At 41.9% G+C, this 20,014-nt stretch overlaps 1 protein-coding gene across 1 annotated transcript in view; it reads right to left on the bottom strand.

The window, feature by feature from the left end:
• LOC144491525 (contactin-4-like) overlaps positions 1-12,497 on the bottom strand; it is a 1,235,140-nt gene extending 1,222,643 nt beyond the window's left edge. The window contains exons 1-2 of the mRNA XM_078209439.1: positions 12,403-12,497; positions 12,089-12,224 (exon numbers count right to left, since the gene is read on the bottom strand). Coding sequence (XP_078065565.1) covers positions 12,089-12,143 — 55 coding nt within the window. The 5' untranslated portion in view covers positions 12,144-12,224; positions 12,403-12,497. The remainder of the gene's footprint in view (positions 1-12,088; positions 12,225-12,402) is intronic.
• Positions 12,498-20,014: the final 7,517 nt, after the last annotated feature.

The following is a 20,014-nucleotide window of genomic DNA, read 5'->3' as shown; positions in this document are numbered from 1 at the left end:
CAACGGAAAGGTAGATAAGTATTGCAGTACAAGTCAAAACTTTGAAGTTTCTCGAATAAATTATCAGTCTGTTGGCTCATGACAAAGATTACGACGCAGAGTCAGGAGTCAAATAAATGAACTGATGAAAAAAATTGACTAAAACACAGAAGGCAGAGAGCAAGAGGAAGGAAATTAGTCATGTGCATGAAAATGAGGTTGTTGTGAAAGACTGATGAGGAATGGGAGGAGACATTTATGTACTAAAAATGCCAACATAGACTATTGAGTTGTTTCCATTCTTCATGTTCTATGTAACATTATGTAGGAATACAAATTAGCACATTTTATGTTGTATCTTAAATTGATGCTGATAACCGATTAGCAGATTTATATCAGAGTCATATTGTTTGCATTTTTTAAATATACAAATGTTTTCTTCAGTTTATTTTTTCCTTCCTTTCCTGCAGATGCTGGACCATGCTTGGTTTTGGCTGATATCTCCCCAGTTGCAACCTTAACCAAGATACGTTACCACAGCAAAGATTATGGATTAAACGTGGGACTTCCTTGTTTTCTATGGCTCAGTTTGATACCACACAATGTACTGCATGGTCTACAGCAGTTCAGGAAGGTGGCTCACCACAACCATCTTCTCAGGGGCAATTAAAGATGCAAATCAAATGGAGGCCTTGTTAGCAAAGCTCACAACACATAAAAATATCAAAAACTGCATATTGGTGACTTCATCCAAACTCTAAACATATATTAGAAAAGGTAGCTAATTTGTCTTCAGTGCCCAAAGTATAATGACGTAATAAAAACGTGGCCAGCTGGCTAGAAAATAAATGCTTCCTCTCTGCTTTGAGAGTCAGCCCTGTGAAAGAAAAGGAAGCACAAGCGTTTGATAAGGTTCCCCATGGTAGCGTTTGATGAGGTTCCCCATGGTAGCGTTTGATAAGGTTCCCCATGGTAGCATTAGATAAGGTTCCCCATGGTTGCGTTTGATAAGGTTCCCCATGGTAGCGATTGATAAGGTTCCCCATGGTAAGCTTTTACAGAAAATACGGACACATGGGATTGAGGGTGATTTAGTGGTTTGGATCAGGAATTGGCTAGCTGTAAGAAAACAAAGGGTGGTGGTTGATGGGAAATATTCATCCTGGAGTTCAGTTACTAGTGGTGTACCGCAAGGATCTGTTTTGGGGCCACTGCTGTTTGTCATTTTTATTAATGACTTGGATGAGGGCGTGGAAGGATGGATTAGTAAATTTGCGGATGACACTAAAGTCGGTGGAGTTGTAGACAGTGCGGAGGGAAGTGGCAGGTTACAGAGGGACATAGATAAGCTGCAGAGCTGGGCTGAGAGGTGGCAAATGGAGTTTAATGCGGAAAAGTGTGAGGTGATTCACTTTGGAAGGAGTAACAGGAATACAGAGTACTGGGCTAATGGTAAGATACTTGGTAGTGTGGATGAACAGAGGGATCTGGGTGTCCATGTGCATAGATCCCTGAAAGTTGGCACCCAGGTTGATAGGGTTGTTAAGAAGGCGTATGGTGTGTTAGCTTTTATTGGTAGAGGGATTGAGTTTCGGAGCCAGGAGGTCATGCTGCAACTGTACAAAACTCTGGTGAGGCCGCATTTGGAGTATTGCGTACAGTTCTGGTCACCATATTATAGGAAAGATGTGGAAGTGTTGGAAAGGGTGCAGAGGAGATTTACCAGGATGTTGCCTGGTATGGTGGGAAAATCGTATGAGGAAAGGCTGAGGGGCTTGAGGTTGTTTTCGTTAGAGAGAAGAAGGTTAAGAGGTGACTTAATAGAGGCATACAAGATGATCAGAGGATTAGATAGGGTGGATAGTGAGAGCCTTTTTCCTCAGATGGTGTTGGCCAGCACGCGGGGACATAGCTTTAAATTGAGGGGTGAGAGATATAGGACAGATCTTAGAGGTAGGTTCTTTACTCAGAGAGTAGTAAGGGCGTGGAATGCCCTGCCTGCAGCAGTGGTGGACTCATCAACGTTGAGAGCGTTCAAGTGGTTATTGGATAAACATATGGATGATATTGGAATGGTGTAGATTAGAGGGGCTTTAGATTGGTACCACTGGTCGGCGCAACATCGAGGGCCGAAGGGCCTGTACTGCGCTGTAATGTTCTATGTTCTAAGTAAGTGATTTAAAATTTGCAATGGTCAATTTATTTTTTTGGACAGGGAGGGCAAGTAACATTGGCATATCACTTTGGATGGTTCTAAACTCTAAGATGATGTCAACTGGTGGAAGGGGGAGAGACAAGGGTCTAACTGGACCACAGGAACAAAGGGAACAAAAAAGTCATTGCGGCGACAGATGAACAAGGAATTACCAGTCAGCATTGCAAAGGAAAAAGGATAAACTCAGCAAGTCTGATAGCATCTGTGGAAAAAGAGTTAACATTTTGGATCTAAATGGTCCTTCTAGGAAGTAGCCTATTGCACCACTTTTTTCTGTGCTGTATGTTTCATGGAGTGTGCCTGTGTTCAGAGAGCATGCTTTGGAAATTTCCTTGGAGTTTTATCCAGTCTTTCCCTGTAATTTTCACTCTGCAAATAGGATTTCTGTTGAACACCTGCCAAAGGAACAGCACTGAAGCAGGAAGAGCTCTGACAAAATTCCGAGATTTAGTGTCCTATCACTGGATGCATGCACAATAACCAGCTAGAGGAGATTCTTGTGCTCCTGTGGGTCTCAAAGATCTGTACTTTCAGAAAAGAGTAGTTGGTATTTTCACCAAGCTGCATTTGCTCTGATGATAGGACACAAATCTGAAACATAAACTCCATTTCTCCCTCCACAGACATATCTGCTGAGTGCTCCCAGCATTTTCTGTTGTTATTACAGATTTCCAGTATCCAAAATATTTTGCTTTTGCATTTGCTCCTTAATTGGGTTGTAATTCCAATGTGTGTCATTTTTATAGCCATATCTGCAGTTGTATTTTCTGTGTCGAGCTGCATTTAGTGGTCTTTTGTAATATATCTCCCTTTAGTCTGTGCAATGCTCCAAGAAGAAATCTAGTACACCTGGGAGCACTAAAAGATGAAGCAATGTGCTCAGCCTCAAGGAGCAAACCATTGAATATGTATGTGAGAGAGATTGTGGAAAGTTTTTATTTCCTGCTGGGAGCCCAAGGATCTCAATATCAATGGCTCGACTTTTAACAAGGATGCTTCTCGCTTGTTACAGATTGTTGGAGGCTCTGAGTGACGTGAATAGCTAATTTCAACAAATAGTGGGTGTGTGGAGGTTTCCACAAATTGCCTGTTTTTGGGTGCTGATGAACAGCTTTGAAAATATGGAGGAAGACTTGAAACAAGTAGCAGATCTGTGACAGTCTGCAGAAAAATGCTTCATGGCAAAGATCCAAATGCCTGAGTCTGAGTACCTCTCAAGTTGCCAAACAGGCCCTTGGTTGCAATGTGATCCCCTCATTCAAAGAATTGGCTGATGAGCTGAGCCAAAGATGGGAAGAGATTGGTATAGTATTCTATTGTGTCATGTATGTGATGGGGTCTGCTTAACTTCACATCAGTGGACACGGTGGCTGGGGGACTGAGCAGTGCTGCCAATGAATTATGTTGCTGTCTATACAGATATAGCATTTCCACAGTATTCCAAACCCGCTCTCGAATTGCTTCCTAACAGCCACACCTGAGCTTAGCTCACAATGAAAACACTGTATCCCAAAGCAGGTATATCGGGAGGACATGCTGACAGAGGTAGAAACCACTTGAGCCCAGGTGCCATTTCTGGACAAGCAGTAGGCAACTGGCTCAACAATTGCTTTCTCAGGCAATCCATTAAGAAGTAGCACAGTAATACTTAGTCCTGCACAACATACATCACCTATGAAGGGGGAACACTGGTAACAGGCACCCTGATTAAGTACAGATAAATTTCTGGAAAATTAGTTATACTTGTTCAGACCAGAAATGAAGTGTGTATTTTGATATTTTTAAGATAATGCTCAAAATGCTGCAGAGATGAACTTTTTGGGAGAGAAGTGAAGGATGGTGTTTCTTTATGTGTGGTGATCATCATTTACTGCAATGGAAGGGGAAGACATTGATGTGGAATGCAAATGGAAGATTTGCTAGTTTGGACAAGCTCTCATCAGAGGCTTATCAGAAAAATTGAAGCCCATGAAATAAAAGAGGAAGTGCCGGCACGGATATGAAATTCACTGCGTGACAGGAAACAAACAGTAGTATGGGTGATTGCTTTTTTGACTTGGAGAAACTGTGTGGTGGAGTTCCCTCATAGTTGATGTTGGGATCGCTACTTAACTTTATCTACATTTATGACATAGACCTGGGTGCGCAGGGAACAATTCCAAAATTTATTGGTAGCTTAAATCTTGGAAGTATAATGAACTGTGAGGAAGATGGTTACTGACTTCAAAAGGACATTGACAGGCTGGTGGAATGGGCAGAGATGTGGCACATGATATTTAATGCAGAGAAGTGATACATCTTGTGAGGAAGAAGAAGGAGAGGCAAATAAAAGGAGGATACAGTTGTAAAGGGAATGCAGAAAAGAGGGGCATTGGGGTACGTATGCACAAATCATTGAAGATGGCAGAGTTGGCTGAGAGAGCCATGAGCAAAGGATACAAGATTCTCAGTTTTACAAATAGAGGCATCTGCTGGAACTTTACCGCCCCGCCCGCCACGGAATCGGAGCGGGTGAGGGGCGGACCATGGAAATGTCCATTGACCTCGGGTGGGAATTTTCAGTCTCACTCGAGCAAGGCCATAAAATCCCACCCATAATGTACAAAAATAAGGAAATAATTATAATTTATGATCAAACACTGGTTCAGTCTAATATTCAAATTCTGGGCATTACACTTTGGGAAGGATATGAAGGTGTTTGAGAGCATGCAGAAACAAGTTACAAGAACGGTTCCACTGGTTATATGGATAGATTGGAGAAGCTGGAGCTGTTGTCTTTAGAGAAGAAAATTTTTTAAAAAGATTTTACAGTTGTGTTCAAACTTGTGAGAGGGTCTTCACAGAGTAAATAGGGATAAACTGTTTCCAATGGTGGAAAGTTTGAGAACCAGAGGTACAATTTACAGTGACTGGCAAAAGTGAGGAAATAACTTTTTTGCATAACGAATGGTTAGGATCCAACATGAACTGCTGAGAGCATACATGATGGAGGCAGATTCAATCATGGCTTTATCTGAAGAGAAAAAAAAAGTAGGGACATGGGGAAAAGATTGAGGGATGGGAGTGACCGAGTTTCTCTTGCAGAAAGTTGGCACGGATACAACAGGCCAAATGGCCTTCTTCTGTAGAGGAAATACGCGATGATTCCATGAATTTTTCAGCGAGTCATTATAGGATCGACCAGGACAAAATCCTTTGTCTCATCTGGCTCAAACATCTTATTTTCAGCCTCATTTATAAGGATCAAGCTTTCCAGTACTGTGGACTTGAACCAAAAACCTCTGACTCGGAGATGAGAGAGACAAGGCTGACACTTAGCTAAATTAAATATCCAGATATTTAATATTTAGGATCTTTGCTTTTTTATCTCTCAATAGTTCTTGTTGAACTTGAGTACATAATGTAGCCTTTGGTTACAGATCACTTCAAGGAGTGTTAGGAAAACAAAAATCGTTTTAAGGGATTTATATCTGTATTAGTAAACATTAGAAATAAGGTATAGTTTTAAGTGGGTTTAATTTAATGTTTCCATGCCTGGAAGGGTAAGACTTATAATTAGATTCATGCTGGACAAAGCTGCTTGTATTTGTGGAGGTGGTCAAGTTCCAACTGTACTTCTATTGTGTTTAGAGGGGGTTACAGCATGAAGAATAATAAAATGCATAAGCAACTGGGTTGGAGAAGATTTAGAAATTTTAGTTTCGCTAATTTGATTGCAGTTGGAGAGAGGACCTCAGGGAATGAATATCTCTCAACTCCGCCAGAAGAAAGACTGGACAGGACAGGAGCTGCAAAAGGGAGGCTTCCTAAAGCACAAGTTACAGTCCAGATAACCAGGGAATTGGGAGAGAAAGAATGTTTAAGGCTACTGAAACTAAATGAACAGAGTATTTTGAACAAGGTATTGTTCAAAAGAATTAAAGGAAGAGGAAACAAAGTGCTCTGAGTGAAAGATACAATTATGGTAACCAGATTTAAAATGGGAAAGCAGACTTCAGAGATAGATAAAATGTTTTATGTCTTTTTAATACAATCTGGGAATCAAGAGTTAAAGCAAATGTGAGCAGTTTGCACAGCAGTTAAGACAAAAAAATCCTGGACTGAACTGACTGTTAAAATGGCGTGGAAGCTATGTTTGAAAATGCGGCTTAGAAAACCTGGTCTGGATTTCAGAATGCAAACCATGAAGGGAGCGCATACTTATGAATACTCAGGGAAAGGAGTTTGGAAACTCTCACATGACAATCATCTGGGGGATTCTGAGGGGAAATCCACTGACTGTAACTTGGGTTGAGGGTGGAATGTGTGTGATTTTACCACAAACAATCCGTGTGCTTAAAAATGGCTTTGTGTAAATGGGACCATCGTAGCTTAATATAATTTTGTAATCCGTGTTAATCTTTAAATCTATATGCATTTGTTAAGGTAAGGGAGGAGTAACGGAATATTTTGTTATAATCCAATTTTTCTACATTTTTTTCTTATTGCTGAAACTAATTAGCAGTCTTATGCCTCTGTTCCTCCATGTTTTATAAAGAAAAATAAAAGCTATGGTCTTTTAAGCCATGGTTCCATTCTGGGATGTTCCCATCCAGTTACAGTAACAACTGGGATTGTAACGGGAGGGAACAGAAAAATAGCCATGTAGTATAAAGCTAGTTAACAACAATCATCTAAATAATCATCTTGTATCTAAGGTAATGCTTACCTGATTAAAAAATAACCAGCATTGGTTTAAGAGCAAACACATTTGACTAAAAAGGTTTTTGAGGCGATAACAGAAGGAATGTGGAAGATGGCAGTGCAATTGATCTTGTATATGGAATCTCAAAAGACTTTTGACAGAGTCCCACATGCTCATCTTGTGAGCAAAATTGAGTCATGAGGATTTGCAATAGCCAGAAGGAGAACAATATTCCAGGTAGATGGGGAAGAGCGGGATTAACTAGATTGCTCCTCGAAAACTGTTACCAACGCGATGGGCCAAATGGTCTTCTGTGCTGCTCTATATGAATCACAGAGCACCTCAAATAGTGAAGGGAACACATATTTAGAATTTGTTACTGATAGTTTCCCAGAGAGATAATAGAGAATCGTAAATCGAGTTTGCAGTTAACACTAAGTTAAGAGACAGCATTAGCCATATCACGGCAGCAGGAATTTACAAAGACAAACTAAGTGGGATATCTTGTACAGATGGATTTCAATGTGGGGAACTGAGGTTATCCACTTTGAATCTAAGAAAGCCAACCTGAATATTTTCTCAATGGTGCAAAACAAGGAACCATGAAGAAGCAAAGGTATTCAACTAGTGCACATGTCGAATGATGGTAATTATGGATTTGGAAGGCAAAATGGAGGAAGTGATACCAAATTATACAGAGCTTTGTTGAGAACACATTTTGAGTACTGTTTTGGATGTAAATCTCAGAAAAGATTATAATCTATTATAATCTTTGAAGCAGTTACACAAGGATTATATAAGACCTTGAATGGATAATTTATGAGGGCAGGTTGCGTAAATTTGGATTGTATCCCCTTGAGTTTAGAAAGTTGAGAGGTGATTTTTTAAAAATCCTTTAACCATTAATGCACTTCAGTCGGGGAGATACTGTGCCATCCCCCAGTGAGTTAATCCAAAATAATGGATCATCGTCTTAAAATTAAAGATAGACCATTAAGGACTACATTAGGAGCAAGTCTGGAGCAAATCTTTAATTTGTGGATTTAATTCTACTTCACGGCTTTGGATGCCACGTCAGTAAAAATGTTCAAGTCAGTGAAAAAAAATTTTTTTTAAATAAAGCAATCAAGGAGATATGAAGCAAAGGCAGGTTAACAAGGAATTGGGGTACAGTTCCAATATTTAACAGGCAGAATTCTCCCATCTGGGGATGAAGTCCCATCGCAGGGATGGGAACATGGAGTGTTTCCCACTGTGGAGGCCAGTGGAAAAACATAGCAAATCTTTTGGCCCCAACCTCATTAATTATGCAACTGGATGTTCCATGGTGCAGATGGCACATCGCTGTCCATCCTCTCCCAGATGCCATATTGAAATATTACTGATACACTACTGAAGAATGAAGATGCACATCCTGAAAATGAAAATGGATCTCCAAGAACATTGAGTCTGAAAGATGAGCACCCCCCCCCCGCCCCCCCCCGCCCCCCCATGCCACCCCCCGCCCCAGGACACCGAATTGGGAAGTTCCATCTGTTCATGCTCCACTCACCTACTGCATCCAGGGCTGCCAGTGACCTCCTTCCTGAAACCCGAAGGCAGCCCCAGGCATTGTTCAAAGATGTGCGGGTGAGTTGGATTGGCCATGCTAAATTGCCCCTTAGTGTCAGGGGACTAGCTAGGGTAAATGCACGGTGTTATGGGGATGGAGCCTGGGTGGGATTGTGGTCGGTGCAGACTTGATGGGCCGAATGGCCTCTTTCTGCACTGCAGGATTCTATGATTCTAGGAATTCTATGATTCAGGTGAGTCCCACTATCCTACACACCATGTTGTTCCAAACATGTTTCGCACTACTGCATTTTCCTGCTTGTGCTGTGGAGAATTAGGTGTGGGTGGTCGTACCTTCATCTGCATCCCATTAGCAGAATGCAAACAAGTTTCACACCAGCCTCCAGCAGGTTTCCCAATCTGCCATAGCGGGTGCCAGCAGAAGATGTCACTGTCACTTCATGCCTGTGTAAAACCGATTTTTTTTGTTCTCCTGCCAAATTCTACGCTCCTACCCACCATTGAACCCATCGGCAGGGGCTGAGGAGAATTCAGCCCAACACAGGTATGGCCTGTGACTTTTACCACCAAGCACATTAAAAACACCACCTTCAATGACCTAGCTTATATGACGTTGGCAGACTCTAATCTATAACTTGTAGATGCACATTAAAAAAACTTGCACATCGCCAGTAGGCCATTTTAACGTTCATTTGCATCTTGAAACGTTTCAGAGCTGGAAGGTGGTGAGGCCCCACAGCTTCATGTCAATATGAATAGCAGCTAAAAGTGGTATCGGGTTGGATTTTCATGAAGAAGATGGATATGGAATTCAGGAATTTTCCCATCTCTGTGACACCATCTTTATCCTGGAGAAGCACATGCACACAATTCCCGATCAGGCGCAAGGTAGCAACGGAGAGGAGCAGATGGCAAGGCCAGAAGTTAGAAGGTTTGCTTCTGTTTCCTGCAACACTAGTCCCATTGTAATCATGGTTGTGAGACTCTCAAGACCTCATTCCTCAACCCTCCCCAATCCCCATGGTTCTTCCTATCACTTATGCTCTCCATGCTCCCTCGCTGCCTATTCACCCAACATGCAAGAGGTACACAAACAATCAGCTATATTATAATAGCAAGTTTTCTAATGCTCCACCAGCTGTTCAAAAATACCTTTTGAAGAACATTGCTCCTCTTACCTTATCACAAAGTTTTCAATAAAATAAGGCATTGAAATTTCCACTGTGGATATCCTGAAACTACTTCAAATCTCTTACTCTTGTCCTATTAAACATATAGACAACGTATAACCTCTGCAAATAAATGTTATGTTTTTCCAAGGTAATGCAGTTAATCCATCAAAGCTAGTACTCCCCTTTACAACAGAATAAAGAGACCCAGCAAGGCTGAATCATTAGCCATTCTTGGAGTTCAGCCAAGCATTCATCTTGAAAAATAGATATCTCGCCATCTGTTCAACTTATTTCTGTGGATCGAGTTGCCATATGGCCTCATTACCTCTGTTTGGCTGATCTCTAACATTGACCAACAGACTCAGCCCAGCAGGGGTCTGCTTACTACATTTGAAAGCAAAGAGAAATCTTTGTTGAATTACATTGTTATTGCCTTAAATAAAAACTCAATCTTTCTTTGAAGTGGTTCTTCAATGCCTATGTATTTATTTAAACAAGATTCAGGAATGTGAAGTGGATTAAAGGTTTCCTCAACTGTATTTGATTGATTATGAGACGGCAAGGGGGAATTTTGAATGCCTGCTTGTTTTGGTCATTTCCAACAACAGAATAGGGTTTCCCCCAGCTTGTGATTCCTCAAAGTTGCCATAAACCATGTCTTCTGTAAAAGGCAGCCTTATGTCTTGAAAGTAGCAGGGAATCTGAAATGCTCACCCTGCAATGGAGCCAGCAAGGAAGAAGTACTGAATGTGGGCGCACCACCCGCATCCATATCCCGTGCTGACAAACAATTTGGAAATGGGAATGGGGATAAGAATCTGAGAATTGGGTCTCGCCTGGCAATTTTAAAGGCATTTCACCTCTATTCCAACACAGATAGAGTCATGGCAATCCAGGCCATGGTGGAATTGGTTTCTGCATGTTTTTTTCCCTTCTGCAGCCCAAACATAGGCATGCATCAGGTGGAAGAAGACCAATCAATTACTTTTCTTTACTCATGTTCATGTTCAAATCTATGCAGGGACATTATTATAGAAAAATGATCACTTTTTTTAGGTTCAGTACTGTAAAAGGTATAATGAGGTGAGAGAACTGTCAAAGAACATAATAAAACTCAGAACTTAAAATTTAGAGTATTACACTGAAAAAGTGAGTATGGAATACAATCAAATATATTTCTATTCAACGAGCAAGAAGCTGTCATAAATGCTCAGATTTTGGCCACTGCACATTTATTATTGCATATGTCGTTTTCATGTTTCTGTTTATTTCAAAGGGAGACGATGCAGCTGGTCTTAGAAGGCTGACAGCAGGAATGCAACAGACGGATCCATGGATGAAAATCGCTGAGTGCTTCAGCTCACTTAATGCCAAAAGCATGGCAATGGTGAAGAAAATACACTTTAACCTTCAAAGTGCCACTTTTACATAGCTTTTCTGTGGATGACGTACACAATACAATTATGCCACTCACATGACATTTATGACCAAAGGAAAATCTTAAATGGAACTTCAAAACAAAAACTTAAGTCTCAAGAAAATGGCATCATAATTGTTTGCACAGTAGCAGATTCCACATCTGTCATGGTGCAAACTTTGGCAACAACACCATGCAGCGAAAACAGCTTTCACAGCAAACTGTTCGTTGCTATTCCAAGAAATTTACCTACTCCTCAGAATCTTCAAAAGAGCAATAATGTTGGCTCTAAAGGAATTTAAAAATTTCTTCAAATAAACAAGGATTTAATCATCAATTTCCATTTTAAATTATGGAATGAAATCATGACTGAACATATATCAACTAGTTATTTATATAATCCATTGTTTATCAATAATTTTTTCAGTTGACAACTTGAGTCTGATCTAATGATTACAAGTGTAAAAAACTTATTAATTTGCAGCATTTCTTTGACAACAGTGACTTGAGAAATTCCAAACTTATATAAAATATATATGTCAATTGCTGTATTAAAATATTACCATTCTCCAATTCACCCCTAATTTTGGAAGCAGTAGTTATAATCATGACAATTCAAAGATACAGAACATTTACTAGATAAACATTTCTCATACAGTAGTCTTAGAGACAGCATGCCTTTGATATGTTTCATAATTGACCGTGTTTCAGTTCACATTATCCAATGCAAATAATTTCACAATATAGTATAGAATTTAGTTAGAATACGGTTCAAAAGCCATCAAGGAATTCCCCTGTCAGTGTGGGACAAAACTGCTTTGAAAGAAGCCTGTTTTGGGGTTTCTTAACAGATTATCACTGGATAAAATTAATCTGTATGTCTTGAACATATCAGGTAATTCAAAATAAACCTGCTCAAGAGCAAATTAAACTAACATAATTGCATTTCTTTTTAAACATTTTATAAAGTGAAAAAAGATAGCATTATTCAACAGAAATGATGGATATTTTGCCATGCACAGATCAAAAGTATTAATGAGATATTTTACCTGCAAGGCAGCCAATGAATGATTGTAGTAACAGTAGTTTCCATAGCAACATCATCTTCAGTTGCCAAGGGCAAATAGGCCTCCCGTACAATCAGCAGTTAATAGAAGACTTCCTTTTCAAGCTGCAATCTCTAATCTGTGGGAAAAGCCAATTTGAAAAAGAATTAAGAGCAAGCATCTAGTGTTCTGCCTACCATCAGAATGCACCAATGACACTGGCATTTTGTTTGGCTGATCCAGCTAAAAGCAATTGATTTGGTGATTAATAAATGATGCAATTATCTATTCAGGTTGAATAATCAAAAGCACAGCACCCAAGCATGTTGTGAAAGAAATGGCAGACGGTTCTGCTTGTCTTGTAAACATGATCCCCTGTACAAGCAAGGAGGGCAAAAGCTCAACAATTGAGTAATGTACAGATGTTAACAATAAAGAAACTCCCCAGAGCAAAAAGGTGAAGATACCGTGTTCTGCACTGAGGCAGACAATTTACTTCACCGGCTCATGACAATCGGCAATGCTGACCACACAAAAAAATTATAAAGGTCTCAAGTGACTGACCTTGGGCTGTTAATAATTCATTTCAAAAAGAAAATGTCATTGTTTTCACCTCAAATATATTTTGCTTTAGTTGTCACAGCTAAACAAACCATAAAATTATCTGACCAATTTTCTATCTGTTTCTATTAAGCAACGGGGTGGTAATGGGTGTCAGTTCTCTTTAACTTTTAAACAAATCACTGCTAATGAAGCATGCTTCATAAACGTACAGCAGGAGTCCTGTTTTTTTATCCCTCAACATGAGCAAAGTTGAAGCACCATGTACGACCCAATAGGTTACAAAACATTTTCAAACTAACTAGAAGAGAGAAGACAATTTTAAAATAGAAAAGGATTCACATTAACTTTAAAATTTCCTTTTATTTATTTGTTGTACCATTGTAGATTAGTATGGCTGATATTGATTAAAAGAGTAAGTTTTGATTAGATCATCGGTGGGCGCATGGCAGAGTTACTGAGCTCAGCTGCGCAAGGGAACATTGCAATCGAAACTGAAGCATCATATGTTAATAACATTCAATTCCACAGGTGTGAGTTCAGCTTCTTTAATTTATGGAGTTAGGGAAAAGTTGAGTGTGTTTTCCATTTGTTTTATTAAATTAATATTCATGTAAAATCTTGACTATGTTCAGCTCCAGACATAACTTACTCAGTGTGATTTTTTTTCCCTTTTTGTTCCCTATTCATGATTTGAAATAAATGCAAATGCTTCCTTCTGACAATAATTCCCAAGAATCATTCAAGATGATAATTTATGGCTCTTCGTCACTTCTAATTATGCTACAGATAAACAATGTTGTATGAATTTAATTTTCAAACATGTTCATTTAAATAATGTGACACTTTGTCCAATTTCTATATGTTGTATGATTCAACTAACAGGCAATAGATCAATCAGAAATAAGACTATGGCTGGAATTCTCCAGCTGTTCATGCCAACAGGAATCTCCGGTCCCACCAGCAGTGCACCCCTGCCCATAGGTTTCACAGTGGCATGGGGTGACAACAATGGGAAATTCCCTTGACAGCAGCGGGACCAGAGAATCTCGTCGCTAACAAGGAGCACACCACCTCCCTCCAACGGGAAACACATCGCTGGAGAATCTCACCCTGTATTTTATACAAACTCAAACCATAACTGCTTCAAATTGAATTTAGAAGGAACAGCTGAAATACACATTTAATCACACAGGGAACTGTGCAACAGTGTTGCTATAGAGGTGTGTTGTCAAATATTAAACATCAGTTTCACCCTCTGGAGTTATGCATGGAATTTCTTTTTTAAAAAAAAGGTAATTTCAACTATTAAAACATGGGGTACAATTTTCCCAAAATTGCAGAGTGTTGGATCAGGCAAGAAAAGCTGTGTGAAACTCGCTGGCTTCACAGCCGGCTTTTCTCGCCTAATTTAACAGTACTTTGTGCAATTTCAAAGTGCGAGAGAGGATCACACAGCCAGCTGGAGGGGCAGGGCCGAAACAGGGCAACAATGCCAAGATTGTAAAGGGTGCACAAATCTCAAAGTTTAAATAAAGCCCCTCCCCACCCCTAAACATCACCCCGTCTGCCTCCTCCATCCCCATCCCCCCGGGGGCTAAGGGGAACACCACCAAACTCCCACATGCAGAAGGGGATTCCTTCCCAATGAAGGAAGGTAATCCTGATACCAGTGGCTCCATGCCATTTCTGAAAACCAGGAGTGAATCATGCTGGTGTGACATCATGCCGCTGGGAGGGGAGGATACATTATGGGTTGATGGTACGGTATCAATGCCTTTCAATAATACATTAAAATATCATAATGTGAGTGACGAGGGGTGGGGATGGTCTCAAACTGAGATCTTGCTGGCCCACACGCTGTTTTTGGCTGCTCGAGATTTAGTGGCCATTACGGGATTTGAACCTTTGACGAACGGGGCGGCCAAGTCACTGACTTAAGATGGCTGTCACAGGCCTTCATTCTGTGTGAGAGAGACCCTTCTTCCCACTGAGACTGCGATTCCCAGTTCCCAGCACCTGTGTCAAACTCCTGACTGCAATTGTACACCAAACGCTCAGCTAAAAATGTAGTTAGGGTCGCAAAGTCACCGGTCCCCACCACTGATGGAGGCCTCAGTGGCACGAGCTCCTCTGCTCCAGTCCCGTGTAATAACTCCACAGAGGCGAAAGCCCCATCACAAAGTTACTTTATTTACGCCAGACATCTGTACACAGCCAGCTCTCCAGTTGCTCCCTGCTGAATGCAGGCTGGGAGTCTGACATACCTGCTTTAAATAGGGAGCATGAGGTTCCCTGATTTAACCATCAATTCGGACTCATTTCAGATACCAACAAATTAACCTAAATCAAATTAACTTGGGGAAGACTCATCAGGTATCTCGTTTATAAGCGAAGACTCATCAGGTATTTCATACTCTAGCAAGCCAACCTCATTAACCTGGCTGAAATCATGACACCCCGCCAAACACGCCACCCCCGCCCCCCCCCCCCCCCCGCCGCACCACCACCCCCAAAGCATTCCCAGCAATGGGGACCACTTAGGCCCAAGTGACAGACAGCCTTGGATAGAATCCTCATCATCCCTCGGACCCTAGGACCAACCTCCCCAGCACCATGCCCCCCCACCACCCCCTGCCCCCCCGACCCATGGGACACTGGACCAGACGATGGTGCCCCTAAGACGTGGTCCTGCGTACCAAGTGCAGTCAAAGAACAGATAGCAGTCAAGGCAGCATCACATTATACTGCAGAGCGAGTCATTATCACCTTCCTGCCTGGACAGAGAACTCGTTAACATGGCCAACCCAGGCCCTTCACCCTGGTGTGATGTCAGAGGGATCTATGGTGGAGACTGTAGACAAGGGGTTGGAGGGTGGGGGTTTTGGGTGAGGGAAGGAGTTGCTGTATCCCATGCCTACAGGTGGGTGAACCTTATGACGATGAGAGCCTCCCTTGCCATTCTGTCCTGCTGGATCCTTGCCGCTGTCTCTCCTCTGTTCCTTGGCTCCTCCTGGGCCACTTCCTCCTCAGCGTTGTCTGCCTCGTCCCCCTCCTCCCCCTCTTCCAGGCTGTCTCCCTACTGCTGCGCCAGGTTGTGGAGTGCACAGTGGGCCACAATGATGTGGGAGACCCACAGAGGGCTGAACTGGCAAGTGCCACCAGAGAAGTTCAGGCAGCGGAACCGCATCTTCAAGAGCCCAATGACGGACCAGGTGGCAGCGTGGGCCTCATATAGCAGGTCTCCACATCAGTCTTAGGCCTCTGCATTGGTGCCATCAGCTTGGCGGATAGCCCTTGTCCCCCATAAGCCATCCTGGCAGCCTTGGGTGGTCCTTTAAGACCCTGGGGATGTCTGAACTCCACAGGATGTAGCTGTCATGCACGTTCCTTGGATGGCATGCACACACCTGCACGATGCTAGCCAAGTGGTCACACACTACCTGCACATTGAGGGAGTTGAATCCCCCTCTGATTAATGAAAGGCACCCTGCAGGGTGGCGTGCATCCCATCTACAGCCCGTAGGGCATCCCAAAAATGGCGGCGAAACCTACAGCCCGGGCTTCCTGTTGGGCCTCGCCTACATCAAAGTGGACGTGATTGCCTGCCTGCGTGTACAAGGCTTTGTGAGCTCACAGATGCATTTGTGTGCAATGTTTTGCTGCAATTATATAGGGTGTTGGTGAGGCCACATCTGGAGTATTGTGTGCAGTTTTTGTGTCCTTATCTGAGGAAGGATGTCTTTGCTATAGAGAGAGTACAGTGAAGGTTTACCAGGCGGATTGCTGAGATGGCAGGTCTGTCATATGAGGAGAGACTAAATCGGTTAGGATTATATTCACTGGAATTCAGAAGAGTGAGAGGGGATCTCATATAAACTTATAAAATTCTAACAGGGTTAGACAGAGTAGATTCAGAAAGAATATTCCCAATGGTGGGGGAGTCCAGAACTAGGGATCATAGTTTGAGGATAAGACATGAACCTTTTAGAACTGTGGTGAGGAGGAATTTCTTCACCCAGAGGGTGGTGAATGTGTGGAATTCACTACCACAGAATGCAGTTGAGTCCAAAGCATTGTCTGATTTCAAGAATAAATTAGATATAGCTCTTGGGGCTAAAGGGATCAGGGAGGAAGGTGGGATCAGGCTATTGAATTAGATGACCAGCCATGATCAAGATGAATGATGGAGCAGGTTTGAAGGGCCGAATGGCCTACTACTACTTCGAGTTTCTATGTTTTTGTGTGTGCTGAGGTCTGGGAGGTATCACAGAGGTCTCCACTGGAGGCCTGGAATGATCTGGTGGCACAGAGGTTGAAGGTCACTGTGACCTTCACAGCCAGCCGGAGCAGGTGTTCTCTTGTACCATGGGGTGCCAGGTCCATGAGACCTGGCACACGTTCCACACTGTCTCTTTTCTGAGACAGTTTGTGGCAGCATATAGCATCCTGCAGCCCATTGTAGGACATGAGGGTTCTGTAACACCCTATGTCTCCATCTCCATCATTCCTTGTTCCTCCGCCCCACCGCCTTGAGCCAATAGGTGACTGTGTCCTGGCCCCGTCCTGCTGTGGCCTCTGTCCTGGGTTGTCCTTGCGGCTGGACATCTCCTTCATCTGCCATAGCAGCCATGTGTATAAGTGCTAGTGCAAAATCCATTGTTGCTGCAAAGAGAGCCCCATTGGCAATACTTGAAGCATGGATCTGCGTGTATCCACCTGGCACGCAGTTCAGGCCAATGATGGAGAAGCACCCTCATGACTTTTGTGTGACTGGTGGCCATTGTAGTGAGCACTGCAGAATCCTTGCAGTGTGAGAAGACACATTAACACCTACTGAGCTCCCTTGATTGGGGAAACAGATACATGTTACTGTTAGTGGGGCCTGGGATGGAATGTCAGCAGCTAGCCACAGCCTGTCCAGCAGACAGATGGCAGGGTAACCAGTGCGACACTACTGGGGTTCGGACTCGACCGCATATGCAACCTATCAGGGGACGTTCAGCAGCCAGGACGATTGTGCACAACACAAGCCCCAAGCCAGTGGCAAGCACCAACCTGAGGAGCTACAGACTGGCACGAGCCCCTCCAAATCTCTGCACCCATGCAAGCTCCCCACCCTATCCCGCACCATGGCAGTGGCCGACTCCACCACTCCAAGCTTGGTGCTCAGCAGCGCCCAACGCCCAATTCTCCATTGCTGCTGCTGCACCTGAACCACACTTTTAAAGAGCAGTACTAATTGTCGCCGACATGATGTCACGCTAGAGAGGTGGGAAGCATCCAGGAGGGGAGAAGTATGTGTGCCGAACTTGCTAATGTTACTGAAATCCAGTCAATCTCATGCTAATAAGTTTCACACCTTTTCTGGGGCACGAAGCAATTTGTTTCATTAAAAAGGGGCTGAGTAAATAGCGAACTGTTTGGCGCCGGGCGTGAATCAGATTTTTAGCTTTGCATGCTATTTTCCCAGCCTGCTGTGCGGATTGCCAGGTGTGGCGAGGTGGTAAAATCACGTCCCTTATGTTTACTGCACATAAACAGTCATACATGAAATTGGCATATTGATCCTTACAATTTTTTTGAAAACCCTCTTATGATCAACTGAGGTATGGGGAAAAGAGGGTGTCCTTGCACCCTTCCTTGCTTGGTTATTTACAATTTTGTTTATACTTTAATAGAAATTAATAGGAATTTCTCTGATTTTTTATAATATAATGGCTAACTGTGCAGAATCGTATTTGGTCACTTCAATGACCACTTCACATACCATTCCTTATTTACTATATATTCATTATACAATTTGAGTATCTCTACCATTTGAAAGCCCCTGTGTGCCGTGGCCCACAATAGCCAAGAAACATTAACTGAACATATCTACATCACATCAGTCTTAGGGCTTTGGCAGGTTAAATAAAAAGAAACTAAGTTTCATGCAAAACTTGTCATTTTTCATAAAACCAAACTAATGGTCAACAAATAGTCATATTATGAGCAGCAGCAATTCAATCTTTTGTTGACATACCATTTATAAATGGCAGTGGAGGAAAGGATCTCTAGTTTATTTTACTCGTCAACATAGCAAGATGCAGAAAGTTGCCGGAAGTGAAAATTTGTTTAATTTTGAATGCCAGTCAAGATATTCAAACACAAGTCTCAGTTAATCGTCTGCTTATGCAGTGCTGTGACACCAGTTGGTCAACCTGACTTCGATTTATGAAGGCGCCTGATTAATGAGTGATTAAAGAGCATGAAATATCTATATTTTCATTATACAGTCACCAATTTATGTTTCTCTGACAGACTGGACTTAGTATTAGAACATCAACACAAAACATTTTCTGTCTCTTTCTAAGGATGAATGATACAAAGTCAAATTACTGGGCCACTTGGATTCACATGTTTCTTCATTTAATTAGATTCTCCAAGTTGAAACTTACCACTAACAACATTGCTTACTTTGTGGGACAACACCACATTCACCTAAAAAGGAAGGCTATTAATATGGAAATTACACACTTTTACGTAAAAAAAATTCCACTGTGCCTCGTTATTGGCGACTAATAATCACTGAATATAATCTAAATAGATCAAACATGATCAATAATGTGTGTCTGCTATTACTGTCCTTTCTAATTGGTTCAGTCACGATCAATACCATGAGGCTCTCTGTTTATCACCATGGAGATGACAGCCAATCATACAACAAACGAATCACCACAAACAAACTTTCCTTATTAAATCACTGCAATCACTTTAGATTCTCCATTATAGAAGTGGACCACATTCTCCATCACATCATAACGATTAATTTCCAGTTATAACCATAAAGTAAATTAAACTCACAGCATACCAAAACCATGTTATTTCACCTGTACAGCATAGTATTGACAATTATTAACTGAAGTAATGCTTTGATATTTTTAATATGTATTGCATCCATAAACCTAGTCATGCTGATGCCTGTCTTTGACTACTCACAACAGCTATATAATAGAGGCCAGAGTCCAAATGAAGGAGGCTTTGTGAATATGTTTACTGTCTGGTTGTAGTGAGTTTTCCTCTTCAGTCATTCCAGAAAAAAATAATTCCGAATCTCTTCACAATCACCCTAGTAACACATTAGCATATCAACAGAAAGTGCATCAGTGCATTTCAGTATACAGTGAGCAATAAGCCCATGGGAACTAGCTTTTTGTTTAAATATATATTTGCCAGCAGTTCTGCCATTGCGCCGAATTGTTCACCTTTTAGATACACAGTCAGTGTTGTTCAGAACAGGTGTTACCATCACGAAATAAACATTATGGAAACGTTACTGGCCTGTCTTCTTTTCTTCTCAACCGATATCATTGGACCCAATTCCAA

Source organism: Mustelus asterias, chromosome 3, assembly GCF_964213995.1.
Source record: "Mustelus asterias chromosome 3, sMusAst1.hap1.1, whole genome shotgun sequence".
Lineage (NCBI taxonomy): Eukaryota > Metazoa > Chordata > Chondrichthyes > Carcharhiniformes > Triakidae > Mustelus > Mustelus asterias.
The sequence above is the reverse complement of the archived record's forward strand: the minus strand, read 5'-3'. Positions and strand labels throughout refer to the sequence as shown.